The sequence below is a fragment of the Talpa europaea genome (genome assembly GCF_964194135.1).
Source record: "Talpa europaea genome assembly, chromosome: X".
NCBI lineage: Eukaryota > Metazoa > Chordata > Mammalia > Eulipotyphla > Talpidae > Talpa > Talpa europaea.
The window spans coordinates 56091224-56110732 of NC_140081.1; the positions used below are offsets into that span (position 1 = coordinate 56091224).

A 19509-nucleotide genomic window follows, 5' to 3' on the forward strand; every position below is an offset into this window, starting at 1 on the left:
TACATTTAGTGCAGATACCAAAAAACAAAAATTAAGGAAAGGAACAGAAGAAGTATGTGAAGTGGCAATGACTGAAAGTTGTCCAAAGTAATGACACCAAACCACAAATCCAGGAGCCTTAGCGAACACTACCTATTCCTCCTATGCATAGTATATTCAAACTGGAAAATAAAAAGAAACAAAGAAAATCTTGAAAGAGAAAGGGGAGAACCCTCATTACCTATACAGGAAGAAAGATAAATACATTGAACTTATCTTCAGAAATTAGGCAAGCAAGAATAGAGTGGTTATGAAATATGTAAGCATTGGAAAAGGAAAAAAAAATCATAGAATTTTGTATTCAGTGAAATTCCCTTTCTAAGATAAAAAAGAAATAGAATTTCTTGGACAAATAAAAATTGAAGGAATTTATTACCATACAGCATTTCTCCCATGTAAGAAACATCAAAATAAAGTATTCAGAGAGAAAGAAAATGGCATAGGTCAGAAACTGGGATCTGTTCAAAGAAAGGAAGAGTGTTAGGGGATTATATTAAGGTTGTACATATACATATATATGTATATATATAATATGTGTGTATTTTTGTATATATATTACTAGTCTAATATTTTTCCAAATTACAATATAGCACATGATTATGCCTTAAGGAAAAGTTATATAAATAAATGATAGCAAAGTTATAAGGAACAGGAACTATTGGAAATATTTTGATAGTGAAGGCAAAGATAAACAGCTGGGACTACATCAAATTAAAGAGCTTCTGCACAGCAAAAGAGACAATAACAAAAACAAAGAGAAACCCCACCAACTGGGAGAACATTTTTGCACCCAACACTAATGATAAAGGACTGATCACAAAAATCTGCAAAGAGCTGATGAGACTCAACAACAACAAAGAAAATAATCCAGTCAAAAAATGGGCAGAAGAGCTAAAAAGAAACTTCTCTGAAGAGGAAATGCAAATGGCCAACAGGCATATGAAAAAATGTTCAACATCACTTGTAATCAGGGAAATGCAAATCAAAACTACAATGAGATACCATCTCACACCAGTGAGAATGGCACATATTAAAAAAACTAGCAACAACAAATGTTGGCGAGGTTGTGGAGAAAAAGGAACTCTTCTGCACTGCTGGTGGGAGTGCAAACTGGTCCAACCACTATGGAGAGCTGTGTGGAGTTTTCTTGACCTACTAAACAGAGCTTCCATATGATTCAGCAATTCCATTCCTAGGCATTTACCCAAATGACACAGAAATATTAATTCCAAGGGCACCTGCACCCCTATGTTTATAGCAGCACTATTTACACTAGCCAAGCTATGGAAACAACCCAAATGTCCCAAAATAGATGACTGGACCAAGCAAATGTGGTACATATGCACAATGGAATATTATTCAGCGATCAAAAAATGATAAACACATGCAGTTTGCAGCAACATGGGTGGAGCTAGAAGGGACCATGCTCAACGAAATAAGTCAGAAAGAAAAAGAAAAATACCAGATGGTCTCACTCATAGCAGGAATTTAGAAAACCTAAATAAGGGACCAGGAAAAAGACTGATTAATACAAAGTAAAAATCAAAATCAACAAGCAACTAAAAATCAAAATCAACCAGAGACACACTACAGGGGGTGGGGGCTGGGAGAGGAAGGATTAGGGTCAAAATAAGGGGGGGTGCAATTGTCTGGGGAATATAACCAAAATGAAAATGCATACATTGTGCAAAAATGAAAAATGATGTAAGAATTATATAAAATAAAATATTAAAAAAGAAAATAGACTAGAGAAGTTATAAATGTTTATTGTGAATTACAGGAGTAAGAGGGACACTACAAAATGGCAAAGTAAATTGTTCAAGAAAATGTTAACATATCATAATGTGTTTGTTCCTACCAACACAGAGTGTTGTTGTGATGGGATTTTTGTCTGATTATGAATGTATATATATCAAGGTATTATAGAGGTAAGCATATCTTAGAAATTGAATGAATGTGGAACTTTAGAGGGAGGATTAGAATATTCCTGAAGTTTACAGCTTTAATGTCAAGAGGTGATACCATGCACTTACATAAGAGTTACAGGAGTTATCATCAAATTGCATAATAAAGATGTTTATGGTAATTGTGATGTCCTTGAGATTGATAGGGAAGAGATGACCCATCTTGATTTTTTTTTACGGTAGCTTTGTAGTAATTTTATTTTTTTATTTTCAATTAATTATATATTTTACATCATTTTTCATTTTTGTGTAATGTATGCATTTTCATCTTGGTTATAGTCCCTGTAAAATTTCCACCACCCATTCATCTGTGAACTATCACCATGGTCCCTTGTGCTCTTCACACCCTTGTTTTGATCCTACTCCCTTCTCCACCCCTGTAATGTGTCTCTGATTTATAGTTGCCTGCTGATTTTGATTTTTTGCTTTATTATAATTATATTTTTTCCTGATCCCTTATTTGGATCTTCTACATTCCTGCTATAAGTGAGACCATCCAGTATTTTTCTTTTTCCTTCTGACTTATTTTACTGAGCATGATCCCTTCCAGCTCCATCCATGTTGCTGCAAACGGCATGTGTTTATCTTTTTTGATTGCTAGGTAATATTCCATTGTGTATATGTACCGCATCTTGATCCAGTCATCTATTTTTGGGCATTTGGGTTGTTTCCACAGCTTACCTATTGTAAATACCTGCAGAAAATATTGGGGTGCAGGTGTCCTTTTGAATTAATGTTTTTGTGTCCTTTGGGTAGATAACCTAGGAGTGGAATTGCTGAATCATATGGAAGCTCCATTTTTAGCAGATTGAGGAAACTCCACACAGCTTTCCATAGTGGTTCCACCAGTTTGCACTCCCACCAGCAGTGCAGGAGAGTTCCTTTTTCTCCACATCCTCGCCAGCATTTGTTGTTGCTAGTTTTTTGGGTTTTTTTTTTTAAATAATAAATTTTATTTTTATATTCCCCATACAATTGCAGCCCCCCCATTCTGACCCCAATCCCTCCCCTCCCGCCTCCGCCCCCCTAAAAGTGTCTCTGGTTCATAGATTTTTGTTGATTTTGATTTTCACTTTCTTATAGTTATTCATTTTCCTGGTCCTTTATTTAAGTTTTCTAGATTCCTGCTATGAGTGAGACCATCCAGTATTTTTCTTTTTCTTTTTGGCTTATTTCGCTGAGCATGATCCCTTCCAGCACCATCCATGTTGCTGCAAATTGCATTGTGTTTATCTTTTTTGAATGCTGAGTAATATTCCATGGTATATATGTACCACATCTTCTTGATCCAGTCATCTATTTTTGGGCATTTGGGTTGTTTCCAAAGCTTAGCTATTGTAAACAGTGCTGCTATAAACATAGGGGTGCAGGTGTTTAATATGTGCCATTCCCACTGGTGTAAGATGGTATCTCATTGTGGTTTTGATTTGCATTTCCCTCATTGCAAGTGATGTTGAACATTTTACCCATCTTGAATTTTAAAAACAATTTTTCTTCAGTAGTATACTATTAAAGTCCTACCTTTCTGGCATGCAACTGAATGAGCCAGATTCTGGGAATGCTATATACATTGATGTCTCTTAATTTAATTTTTTTCTGCTTAGAGAAATGTTTGACTTATGTAATTCGGTATTTGTATATGCTTTACATATGCAACTCTTGTTGGATCAACATTAAAATGGTTTGTAATGTAAATAATAGTTTAGAGTCTAGGGTATTATTTTCAGTTGATGGTTAGTTATTGCAATTCATGATCTAGAAGTGTAGCTTTTAAGTCCTTCATGGTCATTTGAAATGTTTGATGAGTTTTACCTTTGAACTATTAGTGAGCTATTAAATTTCTGCTTGCATGTTGCATTTAGTTTGCATGTCAATTGGACTCTAAGTAGGCATATGACTTGATATAACCAGGTGGTGTCTGAATATGCTGAAAATCTTTGGAGAAATGAGGGAAGATCATTAGAGTGTTAAGGGAGCTGTAAATTGAACAAAAGCTTATTTAATCATTTGAGTGGTCAAGAGAGATACTATTCATCTATAATTTGATTGATTTGCTACTAAAACACTGAATACACACAGATGAATTGAAGTCTGTAATTATCTTGGTTTTGTGGTTAATGAAAGCCTTATTTAGGTCATTGATATTTGCTATTATATTGAGCATAAAGTGTATGTTTTAAGGGAAAGATGACAGTGATTAATATATGTTATGGAATATCCAATCACAGCAAAGCTGTGCGATGAGTAGAGGAAAAATGCATATGCATCTAAGTAATTTTAGAAGGCTGACAGAAAATAATCTTCTAGTTTAAAGGGGGGCACAGATGACCATTTTGAATTCAGTGTTTACACTGTAATGAGGCTTCTTTAATAAATTAATAATCAAAGGAAAAACATTTCATAATTGAAAAGTTTGATTTGGTATATTGTCCCTAAAAGAATTTAGAGATAGTGAGTCATAAGTGTAGTGATAGGGAAACTAGTTTAAATACTCTATTAACATTCTCTGGAGATTTGGAGTCATAAATAGTGCAGAATATGCTCCCTTTCTTGGGTTCTAAGCAGTATATATATTATTCTGAATTCTTGAATTCTGATAATAGCGCATTTTGGGGCCTCCCTGGTGGCACAGCGGTTGAGTGCTGGGTTGCGAAGCTGCCTGCAGCCTCTGCAGTGCCGGTTCAATCCCTGGCCGTCAGGCGAGGGTCCCACATGGTGCGCAGACCTCTCCTGCCGCCCGCTGCTCCCCTCAGGAGTGTACTTTGGCAGTTTGCCTGTTCTGCTCCCCGCTCTGGCGCTGGTGAATTCTCTCACCCTCCTGCACTTCTGACTGTACCCAGTGCTTGTATAAATAAAGAAATAACAAATAAATAAATAAATATTTGAAATAAATAAATAAGTAATAGCACATTTTGTGGCTGTCTTTACCAGAATATTGCTGACCATTGAGTTCTTTATTAATTGAAATGATTACTATTGTTTTGTATGAGCCCTGTATATCTGGAGGTGTGCTTTTTTTTTTGCATTTGTATTGTATTTGAATATATTCGTTAATAACTTTCTTTGTTGTTTTTATCTTTAATTAGTTTTTCTTCTAATTGTGGTAACATTAGGATCCTCCCCATTAGGTATCACCACTATAGGGTACCCACCACAAATCACCCATAGTTCATCACTATAGTCCTTTGTGCTTCCTTCCCTCTTTGTTCTTTCTCTTTTCCATCCTTCCCCACTCTAGATGCTTCAGTTTTATAGTCACCTCTCAAGGGTTAGCTTTTAAGTTTGTCTCTCTCTGATTCATAGTTGATTTCTCTACAATCCACATATTAGTGACATAATCCAGTGTTTTTATTTAAATTAGCATTATCCCTTACAACTCCATCCATGTTGCTGCAAATGACAGTTTATTTTTTTTTGATTGCTGACTAATATTTCACTCTGTATGTGTGTGTGTATATATATATATGTCTTCTGATCCACTCATATGTTTGGGGGCACTTAAGTTGTTTCCATAGCTTGGCAATTGTAAATACGCCACTATGAACGTATGAGAGCAGTGTGGAGGTTTCTCAAATGACTAAAATTGGATCTTCCATATGATCCAGAAATTCCACTCCTAGTTATCTACTCCCAAAATACAAATACTTACACCCCTATATTAACAGCTTTCAAACATTATTATTGAATTCAGGAGATGGACCTCACATAAATCAATGCATTTCTTTCTTCTATCCTCTTTCTTGTCCTGGAAATATGTGTTTTGAGTCATTATTTGTCTTACTGTTACTGGTACTTTGAAGAATGAAATTTCAGGGGCCTCTGTATGTATTTCCTATAGATTCATTGTATTTCACTTACTGTTGTGGTACAAGAAACAAGAAAAATTAGGGAATGGCAAAGTACAACATATCATATTAGTAATAGATGACAATTTTTTGTAGAACCAACATAAACATTACCAATTGTAGAACTTCTATGATCTGACATAATTTAGGAAAATTATAAGCAAGAATGTTTCAGAGAATTTATTAAAGATTACTGGTTTCTGTATTTCTCTTCAAATTAAAGCCAGAGTACTGTGAAATAATAATTTAAAATACATTTTTTTAAAGATTTATTTATTTATACAAGCACTGGGTACAGTCAGAAGCGCGGGAGGGTGAGAGAATTCACCAGAGCCAGAGTGGGAAGCAGAACAGGCAGAAGGACTGAAGTACACTGCTGAGGGGAGCAGCGGGCGGCAGGAGAGGTCTGCGCGCCATGTGGGACCCTCCTCGGTTGGCCGGGGAGCAGCCGGGGATCGAACCGGCGCCGCAGAGGCTGCGGGAAGCTTCGCAACCCAGTGCTCAACCACTGCGCCACCGGGGAGGCCCATTTTAAAATGTTATGATGTACTTATGACAGTCATGCACTATCAGGTTAACCCTTACTAATCTCTGCTCCAATGTATTTTCTTACAAATCTTAACCTTATAAGGGGTAAAGTGACAATTTTATTACCTTTGTCATGATGATATATCTGTGGCTACCACCGGTGTAAAGTGGAGAATACTTGAGAGATTCTTTAAGAGACTAAAAATGTGTGAAAATTATTTCACCCTGCATTAGAAAACAATTCCAGACACTACTGAACAATATATTGGTGTTTGTTACTAATCTGGAAACCAGTTAATACTTTGATATGGGAGTTATTCCTTATTAACAAAGACTTCAACTTAGAGATATACAATTTGAGGGGTAAATATATTCTGTCTTATTTTCTTCAATAATTCCAAAGCTAGAGAATTTGCATCCTATCTTGCCAGCATCACTGTTGTCTCCTAAAGAAAGCATTAAGTTGGAAAGTATCAACACATCAATATATTATAATGATTAAAATTAAGCTTAGTATTTACTTAAACAAAATGATGTTTGACTTAAAGATTTCTGCTTGTTTTTATGAGTAAAAATGATTGCATATTATAAATATTTTGGGAGTGAGCACAAAAGGGATATCAATAATGTTTGTGGATAGAAGAACATTTTCATCAGTTTTTATTTATTTTATTGAGTCAACATTAGTTTACAACACTTTATATGACTTAGAGGTGTATGGTATAATAATATTTTTAAATTATAAAGCAATATGAAATCCCATAGGTACTATTATTTGCTTAAAGAGATACTGGGATATAACCTATGATTTTTTAAAAAAAGCCAATAAGAACAAATTAAATAATTTTTTTCCCTTTTTATAGCCTCAATTTTAATGTGATTTCCATTTGTCTAAATAATGCAGCAAATATAATAAATTTAACATACACTGTCTCTTTTAGGACTGGATCTGCCATTTATGATGATGCCTCATCCCCTACTTCCAGTCAGCTTACCTCCTGCATCAGTTGCCATGGCAATGAATCAGATGAACCATCTCAATACTATTGCCAACATGGCTGCTGCAGCCCAGATTCACAGTCCACTCTCCAGAGCTGGGGCCTCTGTTATAAAGGTAAGGATCATGATTTAGAAGAGGACAAAGGTGCTAATTACATGTAAATCTGATAAAATATTCCGTTGCTTCTTCAGTATATACACACAGTTCATTGACTCAGTTGGTTAGTATAAAGTACTGATGAGTTCGATTTCTAACTGGGCCTCCTAAGGTTTCTTTTTTATTTGCCTTTGTTGTTTTTTTCATTCCATGAACATAGATCTCACTTTTAACTAGTTTCATATCTTGCATTCACCAGCACATTACGTGGGAGGCATGACCGGACTAATGACAGAGTAGAAGAGTGTGAAATAAACATTCCCATTGCTGGGATGAAACAAAATAAACACTACATCCCTTTGATATTTGAGAGGTAGTTGTGGGATAGAAAATAACACAAAAGACTTTAGTCAGAAAGACATGAGTTCCAGTTCTGATTCTGCCACTAAGTAGCTAATGACCTTGGATATGACAGTTGTCTCATCTGAACATATTTCCTGAACTGTAAAATAAAGATCATAGTAATATATATCCCCCTTATTTAATTTGCTATCTGGAGACAATGTGAGTAAAATACACATCGAAAGCTGAAATATTAAATAAATATTTATGATAATTCAAAGCATTATCGTCATTAAAATACTATTTTTCAAAATTCCGTTATCGTTTGAGTAATGAAACACAAATAGTATTTTATATCTCCTTATATTTCCTAATAGTGACATGATCTTTTTGGCTTCTTTCCAAGCACCATGTGAACTAGGCTTTATTTTCTTTTGGTGAGATGATATGAGGGTATTTTTGTTTATTGATGATTTGTCTAATTCACATATAAACTTTTTAAAAAATAAAATCAGAGCCTTCACCAACATGAAATGGTATGGTGCTTTTTAAAAGTTGACATTAGGTCCCTTACTTATTTAAGTTTTGCCAAATACATAGGAATCATATTATGCTGAAGAGAATTGGATCTGCTTTCATTGCAATCATCTTGAGTAATTAAAGTCAGTTGAAAATAATGTATTTATTTTGAATGACCTTTGATAAAATTTATCTGCATATCTATAGAAGTTTTCCATCAGATAAGGAAAATTTTTAGATTTATTTCAGTGAATAGGAAATACTTTTAACGTAGTTGTCCCTTTTTTTATTTTTGCAAAAGCATTGTTGTCTAGTATTAATATTATTAGATTTAAGATAATACTTTATAGGAAATATAATAAAAATCTTCAAATTAATTGACAATTGGGTGTTCATATGTTGATGACTTCCTCCTTTCAAGAACAGATTTCATTGGAAGTAGTGTGGCATAATGAGTGAGGGCCTGGACTCTGAAGTCAGATCGTCCACCTGTATTCTGTTTATCAGCCACCCGTATATAAATTCTGTTTCACCATTTCTAGTTATGTAACTTTAGGCAAATTAGTTAATCTACCTTTGTCTCATTTGTCTCATCTCCCAATGAAGTGGGAATAATAGTTGTACCTATCTCATAGTTTTAACATGAGACTAAATGAGATAAAGTTTGTTAAAACACTTAGAGCATTATTTGGCACTTAGAAAATAATCAGTGTGTAGTAATGTATTATATCTATCCTTCTAGTCAAGAATCCATATAAAATAGTAGTGTGTAGGAACCAATAGCATGATTGAGAACTGGGCTGTGAATGAAGTCACTTCTCTTACATTCTTAGGCATAACCTTTTATCAGTACCAGAAATAATAGTTCCCCTACAATTAAATGTAAATACAGGTATTGAACCCTCTCGAAAGAGAACTTTCATTCACCTGTAATGCCTATTTTGAGCTTGATACCACAAGAGTGGTTAAGGATCTGGTAGTGGCTGAGAGGGGTAGTTATTCTAATGTCAAAATTGTTCTGATTTTTATTTTAAATTATCCTTGAATATTTACATATAAATGATGTAGTCTTTAGTTTGAACTCTGTGCATCTACACACAATATGAAAATACCCATACACCTTCCTTCCATCCCCAATTGTTATGTTATACATTCAATAAAAGGTTGTTGCGCCAATGAATGAAAACTAATTATTTACTGTTTGCTAAACTTTGGGAAGTGTTTCCAATAGAAATGATCAATACTGATATAGAAACTTTAACACCAAACTGGAAAATCTATTAAAAGTAGTAAATAAATAATATTGTTATTGTTGATGTTGCTGTTGTTTTACCAGAAACTAGTTTGGAGATAGATATCTTTATGTCAGGTATAGTCTAGTTCTGGCTGAGATCCCTCAGTTACAGTCTAGTTCTGGCTCAGCTGCTAACATTTGTAGCTGATAAATAATATAGCCATAATATGATCTGGACATTGCATTATGATCATTAGGCTTGCAAAGCTATTCATCTTCCAGTGAAATCATTGAATGTAGCAAAATCCTCAGAGCAAAATAGGTAAAATAAATGACTGGTATGAAAATCTATTATCTTTTTGACATTTATGTGTAATATATTTTTGCATTTGTGGGAAACTTCATAATATTAATGTGACATAGTTTTCTCTCATAGCAAATCTAAGAAAATTAATAGAAAGCTGATATTTTGTTGTTTACCAATACCATGTGATTAGTTGTGAGGTTTTTTTGTTTGTTTGCCTGAGCAGCTGGCAATTAATGAATTGATAGCAAATGGTCACAAGACAATGATATTAGCATATGAACATCTGGTATTAAAATTAGTGAACACAGAGAGGGTTGTTTGTAAAAAAAAAAATCAAATTCACTGAAAAATCACTAGCTGATTTTTCTAAGCACTAGTACTTTTTCTAAGTACTCTGTGTAAAGGCAAAGCTATCACTATCTTTTAGGACATGCAATGAAGATGCATTGAGTGGGAATTTAGAGTAATCTGTGTGTGTTTGCTTGTTTGTGTGTATGTGTATCTGGGTGAGTGGCAGCAGTCCAAGGCCACAACATAGTTTGGAAGCCAAGCATTTCCCTACTGAACTATCCATTCTCTCACTCCGGTATATTTATATGCTATGAACAGATATTATGGCTGATTCCTTTAAGCCATCAGCCTTTTCCAGAACCAGGTGATCACATTGAAGAGGTGAGAAGTCCCTCTGTCCAAATATCACATAGGTCACAAATAGGGTAGGTTTATGATTTTGGACTCTTTCATCATTGTATGTTGTAGCTACCCTAATCTGGCATCATTTCTTATATATGAAATTATATTACCTCTTCTAATTCAAAACTTATATTATGCCTTCAAAACCACTGCATAGTGAAAACTCCCAGTATTTGGAATCTTTTTTCCCCCTGAGGTAAGTTACCCTCTCAGAGATGAAAGACAATTGTGGAATCACTGTTTCATATACTAATGAACTACATATGTGATGAAAACTCCAAGCCTGTAATAGAGACCTTAACAATTACTAAATTGCTTTATTTCCTCTTTAACCACATGCACTTCCTTGCCTGATTTATCTGAATTCAAGAAAACCCAGCTATGCTTATTTATGTTCATGTAAATACAATTGTAAATTGATTATTGTGAAACAGTCTAATTCTTAAATTAATGTTTAAGAATTTATTATTTTAAGGATCTATAAAGTGCAATGCTGCTAATAGTATTTAGAGACACCAAATTTGGGCATCAAATTCTTCCTCAGGATAAGTGGTAAACCAAGTGAGCAGCAACAAAGAACAAGCTTTATTTTCCTGCCCCTGATTTTATTATTAAAACTCTGTCAACTTACAGTCTGTTCTGTTTCTGCAGACCTCTGGTGACAGTACAGAAGGAGCACATCAATTTAATATGAAATTTAATATTAATATGACAAATGCATGAATAAAATATCTAGCATTCAGAAAAACTTCCAAAAGCCACTTCTCAGCAGTGAAATGCCATTAAATCCTTTAGGAGCTCATTAATAGATTAACATTTGGAAGAGTAATTATAGTGAGAGTTGAATTCCAATTAAATAAAAATAAAAAGATAAATTATATAATCCCACTGTACGCTTGATAAGAATCAATATAATAAAATACCAGAGATAACAATTTAACACTTGAATGGCTGTTATTAAAAGACAGCTACACATATGTACGCATAGGTAGAAACACATGTTTGGTATGCATATGCTAGTATTTCATAAGTTCTGTGCACACTATCATATTTCCAGGGACATAATGGAATATATTGTGATAAAATAAAGGATCACCATAAAAATGGGTGGAGCTAATACTTCAGCACTAATAAAGTAAATCCTAAATCTAATAGATTGTGTTAAACATTGTGTAAAATTGAATCTTCTAAATATTTACATGCTACTTATTAAGATTCAATTGTGCTTTCAAATGATTCAATAATATAGATTTCTTTGACTATTTGTGATATATCCTCATTCCACAAAGGGATATAATATGATGGAAGAGGAGATAGTATGTATTAATTACTATTTTCCATAGCATCTCTTTTAGGCTTAAATCTTGAAATATAAACATCTATGATAGAATGTGAGTAATTATTGCAGATAATTTTACTAATTTGCGGGTGAAACAGGCATCAATTATATAAGTATGTATCACTTTTGGCAATCTTTTGCTACTTTAAATGAACTGGAAAAGACTTCTGCAGTATTTCAGTGTTTCTTTTCCATAGGGCACAAGTGAAATGCATATTGAGTAACAGGGCTGTAAAAGTCATAAATGCCAAATAAAATGAAGTCATCAGTGAGTGAATATAATTGGGGTTTTAGATTTGAAATTCTCCTTTTTAATGCTGTTATTGTTTTGTTGCAAATACTTTTAACCCTGTATTTGGCAAATGATGAGGACATTATCACTTGTGTTCTCATTTGTAACAAAACAGATTAACTTGCTGTGAAATTTTAACTAGGCTTAGACACAACAGTAGCCACCTAATGAACTGGAGCACATTGCAGTTAAGTAGCTAAATAGATGTATTCTGATTACAGGGCTGAAAAATGGATCTGTTTACTTGCAAAGAAAACATTGTTCATAGAACTGTTTGTTCATTATTTCAGGAGAAATTAAATATTCCCAGTTTCTGTGTGTGTGTATTTATAATTTATATATTTACATATGTAACATTATATACTTTGATTATGGGTATTTCAGAGTACTTTCCATCACCATAAATAGAAACTTGTTTTTATAATAGCATATTAACTAATTTGCTCCATCTTGACATTAAATCTATGAAATGAATATTTTCTGGCTCCCAAATATGAAATGTAATACATATGAAAACATACCCCTAAGAAGCTGTAAAAGTATGATTTCAAACATGCTCCAATACACAAACTACAAAATAGAACCTAAAGTCTATTTCCCTTGAATGGAATAAACCTGATCATGAGCGAGACAGAGAGACAGAGAGAGACTGATTTATCCTATCCCAGATAGTGTCCTTGGTTCAGATTCCAGAGTCCAAGCTGTAAAGGGCCATGGCAAGATGGCAGCTAACCCCTTCCGCAAAAGAAGCAATAGCCAGTCTGTCAACATCACAGCTGGCTCCCCTCCACAGAGGAAGCAGTAGCCACCCATGTCAAAACAGCGATCAAGGTGGGCCTACTATGAAGAGACTGGAGCTGGCCTCAAAAGTGGAGGAAGAGGCCAGCTACTCATAGAGAGGCCCAGTTTGATGGGACTTGAGGGCAAATGCTGGGACTAAAGAGACCAGCGTTCAGGAATCTGAGGGCAGGCCAACACAAAGTGACTGACAGCAACAGACTAGAGCCTCACATGCCATCTCCCACCACCGATTGAGCCAAACTGTGAGGGTTCCAGCTTTCTACCTCCCATGACCATCCCACTCATCCCTTTCTCAGAAACCTCCTTACTCAGATAGCAGTGGCAGAATTTGGGCCATAATACTGTGTTTCTTGTTCCTGTGCACGAGGTCTGACCAGCTGCCAGGGATGCAGGGCTGAGCAGTATTAGGCAACCCTTCCAGCATCTCTAATATCAGATAATTATATATTTATAAATAATATATGAATATACTATATAATTTTGTCGTAATGTTTTTTACTGTAGAACATCATTTAATATACTTCAAAAATTAAATAGTTGCATATATTTTATCCTAGTAGCCAGATCCTATAACTTTATATCTTTATTTATGTATTACAAATATAGTATCTTCCTCCTCAGGTGTTGTTAACACATTGTGCCCATTACCATGACACCCATAGTCAGGTGTAGATTTTTAAGGTCACCTAATCCTTAATTAAGATAAGGCACTGGACTCATATAATACAGATTACTTGGTGGAAAAGTCTGACTTCTGGATGCCTTAGGAACACAATAACAATGAAGTGAAACTTGATTTAACTTAGAAAATGCAGGCTACAAAATCTTGCATGTTGGGCTTCCCCGGTGGCACAGCGGTTGAGCGCTGGGTTGCTAAGCTGCCTGCAGCCTCTGCAGCACCGGTTTGATCCCCGGCCGCCGGGCGAGGGTCCGACATGGCACACAGACCTCTCCTGCCACCCGCTACTCCCCTCAGCAGTGTACTTCGGTCCTTCTGCCTGCTCTGCTCCCTGCTCCGGCGCTGGTGAATTCTCTCACCCTCCCACATTTCTGACAGTACCAATGCTGTGTAAATAAATAAATAAATAAACAAATAAATCTATCTTTAAAAAAAAGAAAATGGCAAAGAAAGTTTAAGTAAATTATTTAAATTGATATTATCTGATCACATGCCAATTTGAAACATATTAAGGATTCCTCTTTATAGCATCATCTTTTTCTCATTCATAGAATTTTCTATTTGTGCATATTTTTCCAATTATATAAAAATTTCGAATTAGTCATTTTTTATTGGAATGAACAAGAGCAAATAGCACTGTCAGCTGGATTCTCTTGCTTTTACAAACCATCAACTTTATGATTATTTAAAAATTTCATATTTTTATTGTGGGATCATACATTGCTATGTATGTGTTTCATGTTTGCCACTACACAGTAACTTTGTAGGTTCACATCTATTTCTGTTCAGTAGCTGCTATAACTCTATTCATTTAGTGATCCATTAGATATGCACATACCTCATTGAAATGTATATAAATTTTAGCAAAATTCCAGTGCTAGAATTCAAAGATACATACTGAATGCTCTACTCTCTTGACATATTTTGGCATGAAATCATTGTGACTACACAACATGAAATATAACAAACAATTTTGACCTCATACATGAAATTCTACGCATTGGTATGCGTATGCATGCGAAAGTGTGTAAACACACACTATTTTTTTTTATTCTGAAAATTTTATTTTTTTTAATCTTTTTTAAATAAATTTTATTTTTATATTACCCATAAAATTTCAAACCCCTTAATTTGACCCCAATCCCTCTACTCCCCGCCCCCACACCCCATAGAGTGTCTCTGTTTCATAGTTTTTTGTTGATTTTGATTTTCACTTTCTTATAGTTATTCTTTTTCCTGGTCCCTTATTTAAGTTTTCTATATTCCTGCTATGAGTGAGACCATCCAGTATTTTTCTTTTTCTTTCTGGCTTATTTCGCTGAGCATGATCCCTTCCAGTGCCATCCATGTTGCTGCAAATTGCATGTGTTTATCATTTTTGAATGCTGAGTAATATTCCATGGTGTATATATGTACCACATCTTCTTGATCCAGTCATCTATTTTTGGGGCATTTGGGTTGTTTCCAAAGCTTAGCTATTATAAACAGTGCTGCTATACACACAGGGGTGCAGGTGCTCTTTGAAATTGATGTTTCTGTGTCCTTTGGGTAAATCCCTAGGAGTGGAATTGCTGGAACATATGGAAGCTCTATGTTTAGTAGGTCCAGAAATCTCCGCACAGCTCTCCATAGTGGTTGGACCAGTTTGCACTCCCACCAACAGTGCAAGAGAGTTCCTTTTTCTCCACAACCACGCCAATATTTGTTGTTGCTAGTTTTTTTAATATGTGCCATTCTCACTGGTGTAAGATGGTATCTCATGGTAGTTTTGATTTGCATTTCCCTGATTACAAGTGATGTTGAACATTTTTTCATATGCCTGTTGGCCATTTGCATTTCCTCTTCAGAGAAGTTTCTTTTAGCTTTTCTGCCCATTTTTTGACTGGATTATTTTCTTTGTTGTTGTTGAGTCTCATCAGCTCTTGCAGATTTTTGTGATCAGTCCTTTATCATTAGTGTTGTGTGCAAAAATGTTCTTCTAGTTGGTAGGGTTTCTCTTTGTTTTGGTTATTGCCTCTTTTGCTATGCAGAAGATCTTTAATTTGATGTAGTCCCACCTGTTTATCTTTACCTTCACTCTCACTGCTTTGGGTGATGTGTATGTAAAGATGTTTTTGATGTGCAAATCACGTAGTGTTTCGCCTATATTTCCTTCTATATATTTTATGGTTTCAGGTCTTATGTCTAGTTCTTTAATCCATTTTGAGTTGATTTTTGTGTATGGAGTGAGGTAGTAGTCACGCTTCATTCTTTTGTATGTAGCGACCCAGTTTTCCCAGCACCATTTATTGAACAAACATTCTTTGCACCAATGCATATTCTTTGCTCCTTTGTCAAAGATTAGTTGACCATAAATCTGTGGGTTTATTTCTGGATTTTCTAGTTGATTCCATTTGTCTGTGTGTCTGTTCTTGTTCCAATACCATGCAGTTTTGATGATTATGGCTTTGTAGTAGAGTTTGAAGTCTGGGAGTGTGATGCCTCCATTCCCTTCATTTTTTTTCAGGAGAGCTTTGGCTATTCGGGGTTTTTGGTGATTCCATATGAATTTCATCAATAATTATTCTATTTGTTTGAAGAATGACATTGAAATTTTTTTTTGTTTTTTATATAGAGGCATGTTTTCTTCCTTTCTTTCTTTCTTTCTTTCTTTGTTTTTGTCTATACATGCACTGGGTACAGTCAGAAGCGCGGGAGGGTGAGAGAATTCACCAGAGCCAGAGCGGGGAGCAGAACAGGCTGAAGGACCGAAGTACACTGCTGAGGGGAGCAGCGGGCGGCAGGAGAGGTCTGCGCGCCATGTGGGACCCTCCTCCAGTGGCCGGGGAGCAGCCGGGGATCGAACCGGCGCAGCAGAGGCCGCGGGCAGCTTCGCAACCCAGCGCTCAACCGCTGCGCCACCGGGGAGGCCCCCGACATTGAAATTTTTATTGGAATAGAATTAAATCTGTATATTGCTTTTGGTAGGATGGCCACTTTAATAATATTTATTCTTCCAATCCATGAGCAGGGGATGTCTTTCCATTTCTTTGTGTCTTCTTCTATTTCTTTTAACAGTGTTTTATCGTTTTCTTTGTATAGGTCCTTTACCTCTTTTGTTAGATTTATTCCCAAGTATTTGATTTTTTTTGTTTTGATAATAAAAGGGAAGGTTTTTTTAGATTTATTCTTCTTCAGATTTATTTTTTTGTGTATGGGAAGGCTACTGACTTTTGTGTGTTGATTTTGTATCCTGACACTTTACTGAACTGATTGATGAGTTGAATTAGTTTTTCTGTGGAGTTTTTGGGGTTCTCTATGTATATTATCATATCATCTGTAAATAGTGATAGTTCAACTTCTTTTTCTATTTGGATTCTTTCTATGTCTTTCTCTTGTCTTATTGCTCTGGCTAGGACTTCCAGTATTATATTGAAAAGCAGTGGTGAGAGTGTGCATCCTTGTCTTGTTCCAGATCTTAATGGAATTGCTTTCAGCTTTTCACCATTGAGAATGATACCGGCTGTTGGCTTGTCATAGATGGCCTTTATGATGTTGAGGTATGTTCCTTGTATCCCAAGAATTTCAAGGGCTTTTATCATGAATGGGTATTGCACTTTGTCAAAAGCTTTCTCAGCATCTATTGATATTATCATATGGTTTTTATATTTCTTTTTGTTGATGTGTTGGATAACGTTGATTGATTTTCGGATGTTGAACCATCCTTGTGTCCCTGGAATGAATTCTACTTGGTCGTGGTGAATTATCTTGTGGATACATTGTTGGATCCTGGTAGCTAAAATTTTATTGAGGATTTTTGCATCAGTGTTCATTAGGGAGATTGGCCTGTAGTTTTCCTTTTTTGTGTTGTCCTTGTTCAGTTTTGGTATTAGTGTAATGTTGGCTTCATAGAACGTGTTTGATATTGTCCCTTCCTTCTCAATTTTTTGGAAGAGTTTGTGAAGGATAGGCACTAATTTGTCTCTGAATGTTTGGTAGAATTCATTTGTAAATCCATCAGGTCCTGGGCTTTCGTTTTTGGGGAGGTTTTTGATTACCGTTTCAATTTCACTGCTTGTAAGTGGTCTGTTTAGGTGTTCTATTTCTTCTTTATCTAGCTTTGGATGATTGTAGAGTTGTAGGAATTTGTCCATGTCCTCTGGATTGTTGAACTTGCTTCCATATAACTGTTCATTGTAGTTACTGATTATTCTTTTGATTTCTGCTGTGTCCTTTGTGATTTCTCCTCTTTCATTTGTGATCCTGTTTATTTGTCCTTTCTCCCTTTTTTCCTTTGTGAGCCTGGCTAGGTGTTTGTCTATTTTATTGATTTTTCCAAAGAACCAGCTCTTGGTTTCATTGATCTTTTGGATTTTTTTTTTTTAGTTTCAATTTCATTTATTTCTGCTTTGGTTTTTATTATTTCTTTTATTCTACTGGTTTTGGGGTTTTTTGTTGTTCTTTTTCTAGATCTTTGAGCTTTGAGATTAGGTTGTTTCTTTGCGTTCTTTCTTGTTTCTTGATGTGAGCCTCAATTGCTATATATTTTCCTCTTATTACTGCTTTTGCTGCATCCCATACATTTAGGAAATTGGTGTCCTCCTTGTCATTCAATTCAAAGAATTTTTTAATTTCTTCTTTGATCTCCTCATTAGTCCAGTGGTCTTCCAGTAGTGTGGTTTTCAATCTCCATGAGGTAGGAGAGTTCCTTGCCTTCTTTTTATGGTTTATTTCTAGTTTGATGCCTTCATGGTCAGAAAAGATGGTTGGTATGATTTCAATCTTGGTGTATCTGTTGATATTTGTCTTGTGTCCCAGTTTGTGATTGATCCTGGAGAATGATCATGTGCGCTTGAGAAAAATGTGTACTCTGTTTTTTGGGGGGATTAAGTGTTCTATAGATGTCTGTTAAGACCAAGCGCTCTAGATCCTTATTTAGAGCTTTAGTGTCTTTACTTATTTTTTGTCTCATTGATCTATCCATTGTAGATAGTGGTGTGTTGAAATCTTCCACTATGTATGTGTTTTCTCTGATGTCTCTTTTCAGAGATGACAATAGTTGTCTGATATATTTTGGTGCTCCTTCGTTTGGTGAATATATGTTAATGAGTGTTATTTCTTCTTGAAGTATTGTCCCCTTGATCATAATGTAGTGACCATTGGGGTCTCTTTTTATCTTTTTGAGTTTGAAATCTGTTTTATCTGATATAAGTATAGTTGTTCCTGCTTTCTCTTTTGGTCCGTTTGCTTGTAGGATTGTTTTCCATCCTTTGACTTTGAGTCTATTTTTATCTTTTGTAGCTAAATGTGTTTCCTGGAGACAGCAAAAGGTTGGGTTTTGTTTCTTAATCCAGCCTGCGACTCTGTGTCTTTTTATTGATGAGTTCAGTCCATTTACATTTAGAGTTAATATTGATATGTTAGCATCTGTATTTGCCATTGTGTTTGTCTTTCCTTTGATTTTATTCATTTATTCTTTTAATAACTTTTTTTTGGGCCTTCTTTTGTTGTTATTTGTCCCTCTAAGGTTCTGGCTTTAGGACTCCTTGCAGTATTTTTTAGAGTGGGGGTGTAGTCGTAATGGAATTCCAGAGTTTCTGTTTGTCTGGGAAGGTCCTTATTCTTTCTTCATAGAGGAAGGAGAGCTTTGCGGGATAGAGTATTCTTGGTTGGCATCTGTTTTCTTGGAGTCTGTTGACTATGTCCCTCCACTCTCTCCTTGCCCGTAGTGTTTCTTCGGAGAATTCTGATGTCAGCCTGATTGGTTTTCCTTTGAATGTTATCTGTTTCTTCCCTCTTGTCAGCTTCATTATTTTTCCCTTGTCCTGGATTCTTGGGAGCTTTACTATTAT

At 35.2% G+C, this 19509-nt stretch overlaps 1 protein-coding gene across 5 annotated transcripts in view; it reads left to right on the forward strand.

Annotated features, from left to right (window-relative positions):
• The window catches only part of DACH2 (dachshund family transcription factor 2), a gene marked incomplete at both ends in the record, with an annotated part of 572537 nt that overhangs the window by 493214 nt on the left and 59814 nt on the right, over positions 1-19509 (forward strand). For all 5 annotated transcript variants that reach the window (XM_084259122.1, XM_084259123.1, XM_084259125.1 and 2 more), the window contains one exon: positions 7318-7490. In XM_084259122.1, the coding sequence (XP_084115248.1) occupies positions 7318-7490 (173 nt within the window). The remainder of the gene's footprint in view (positions 1-7317; positions 7491-19509) is intronic.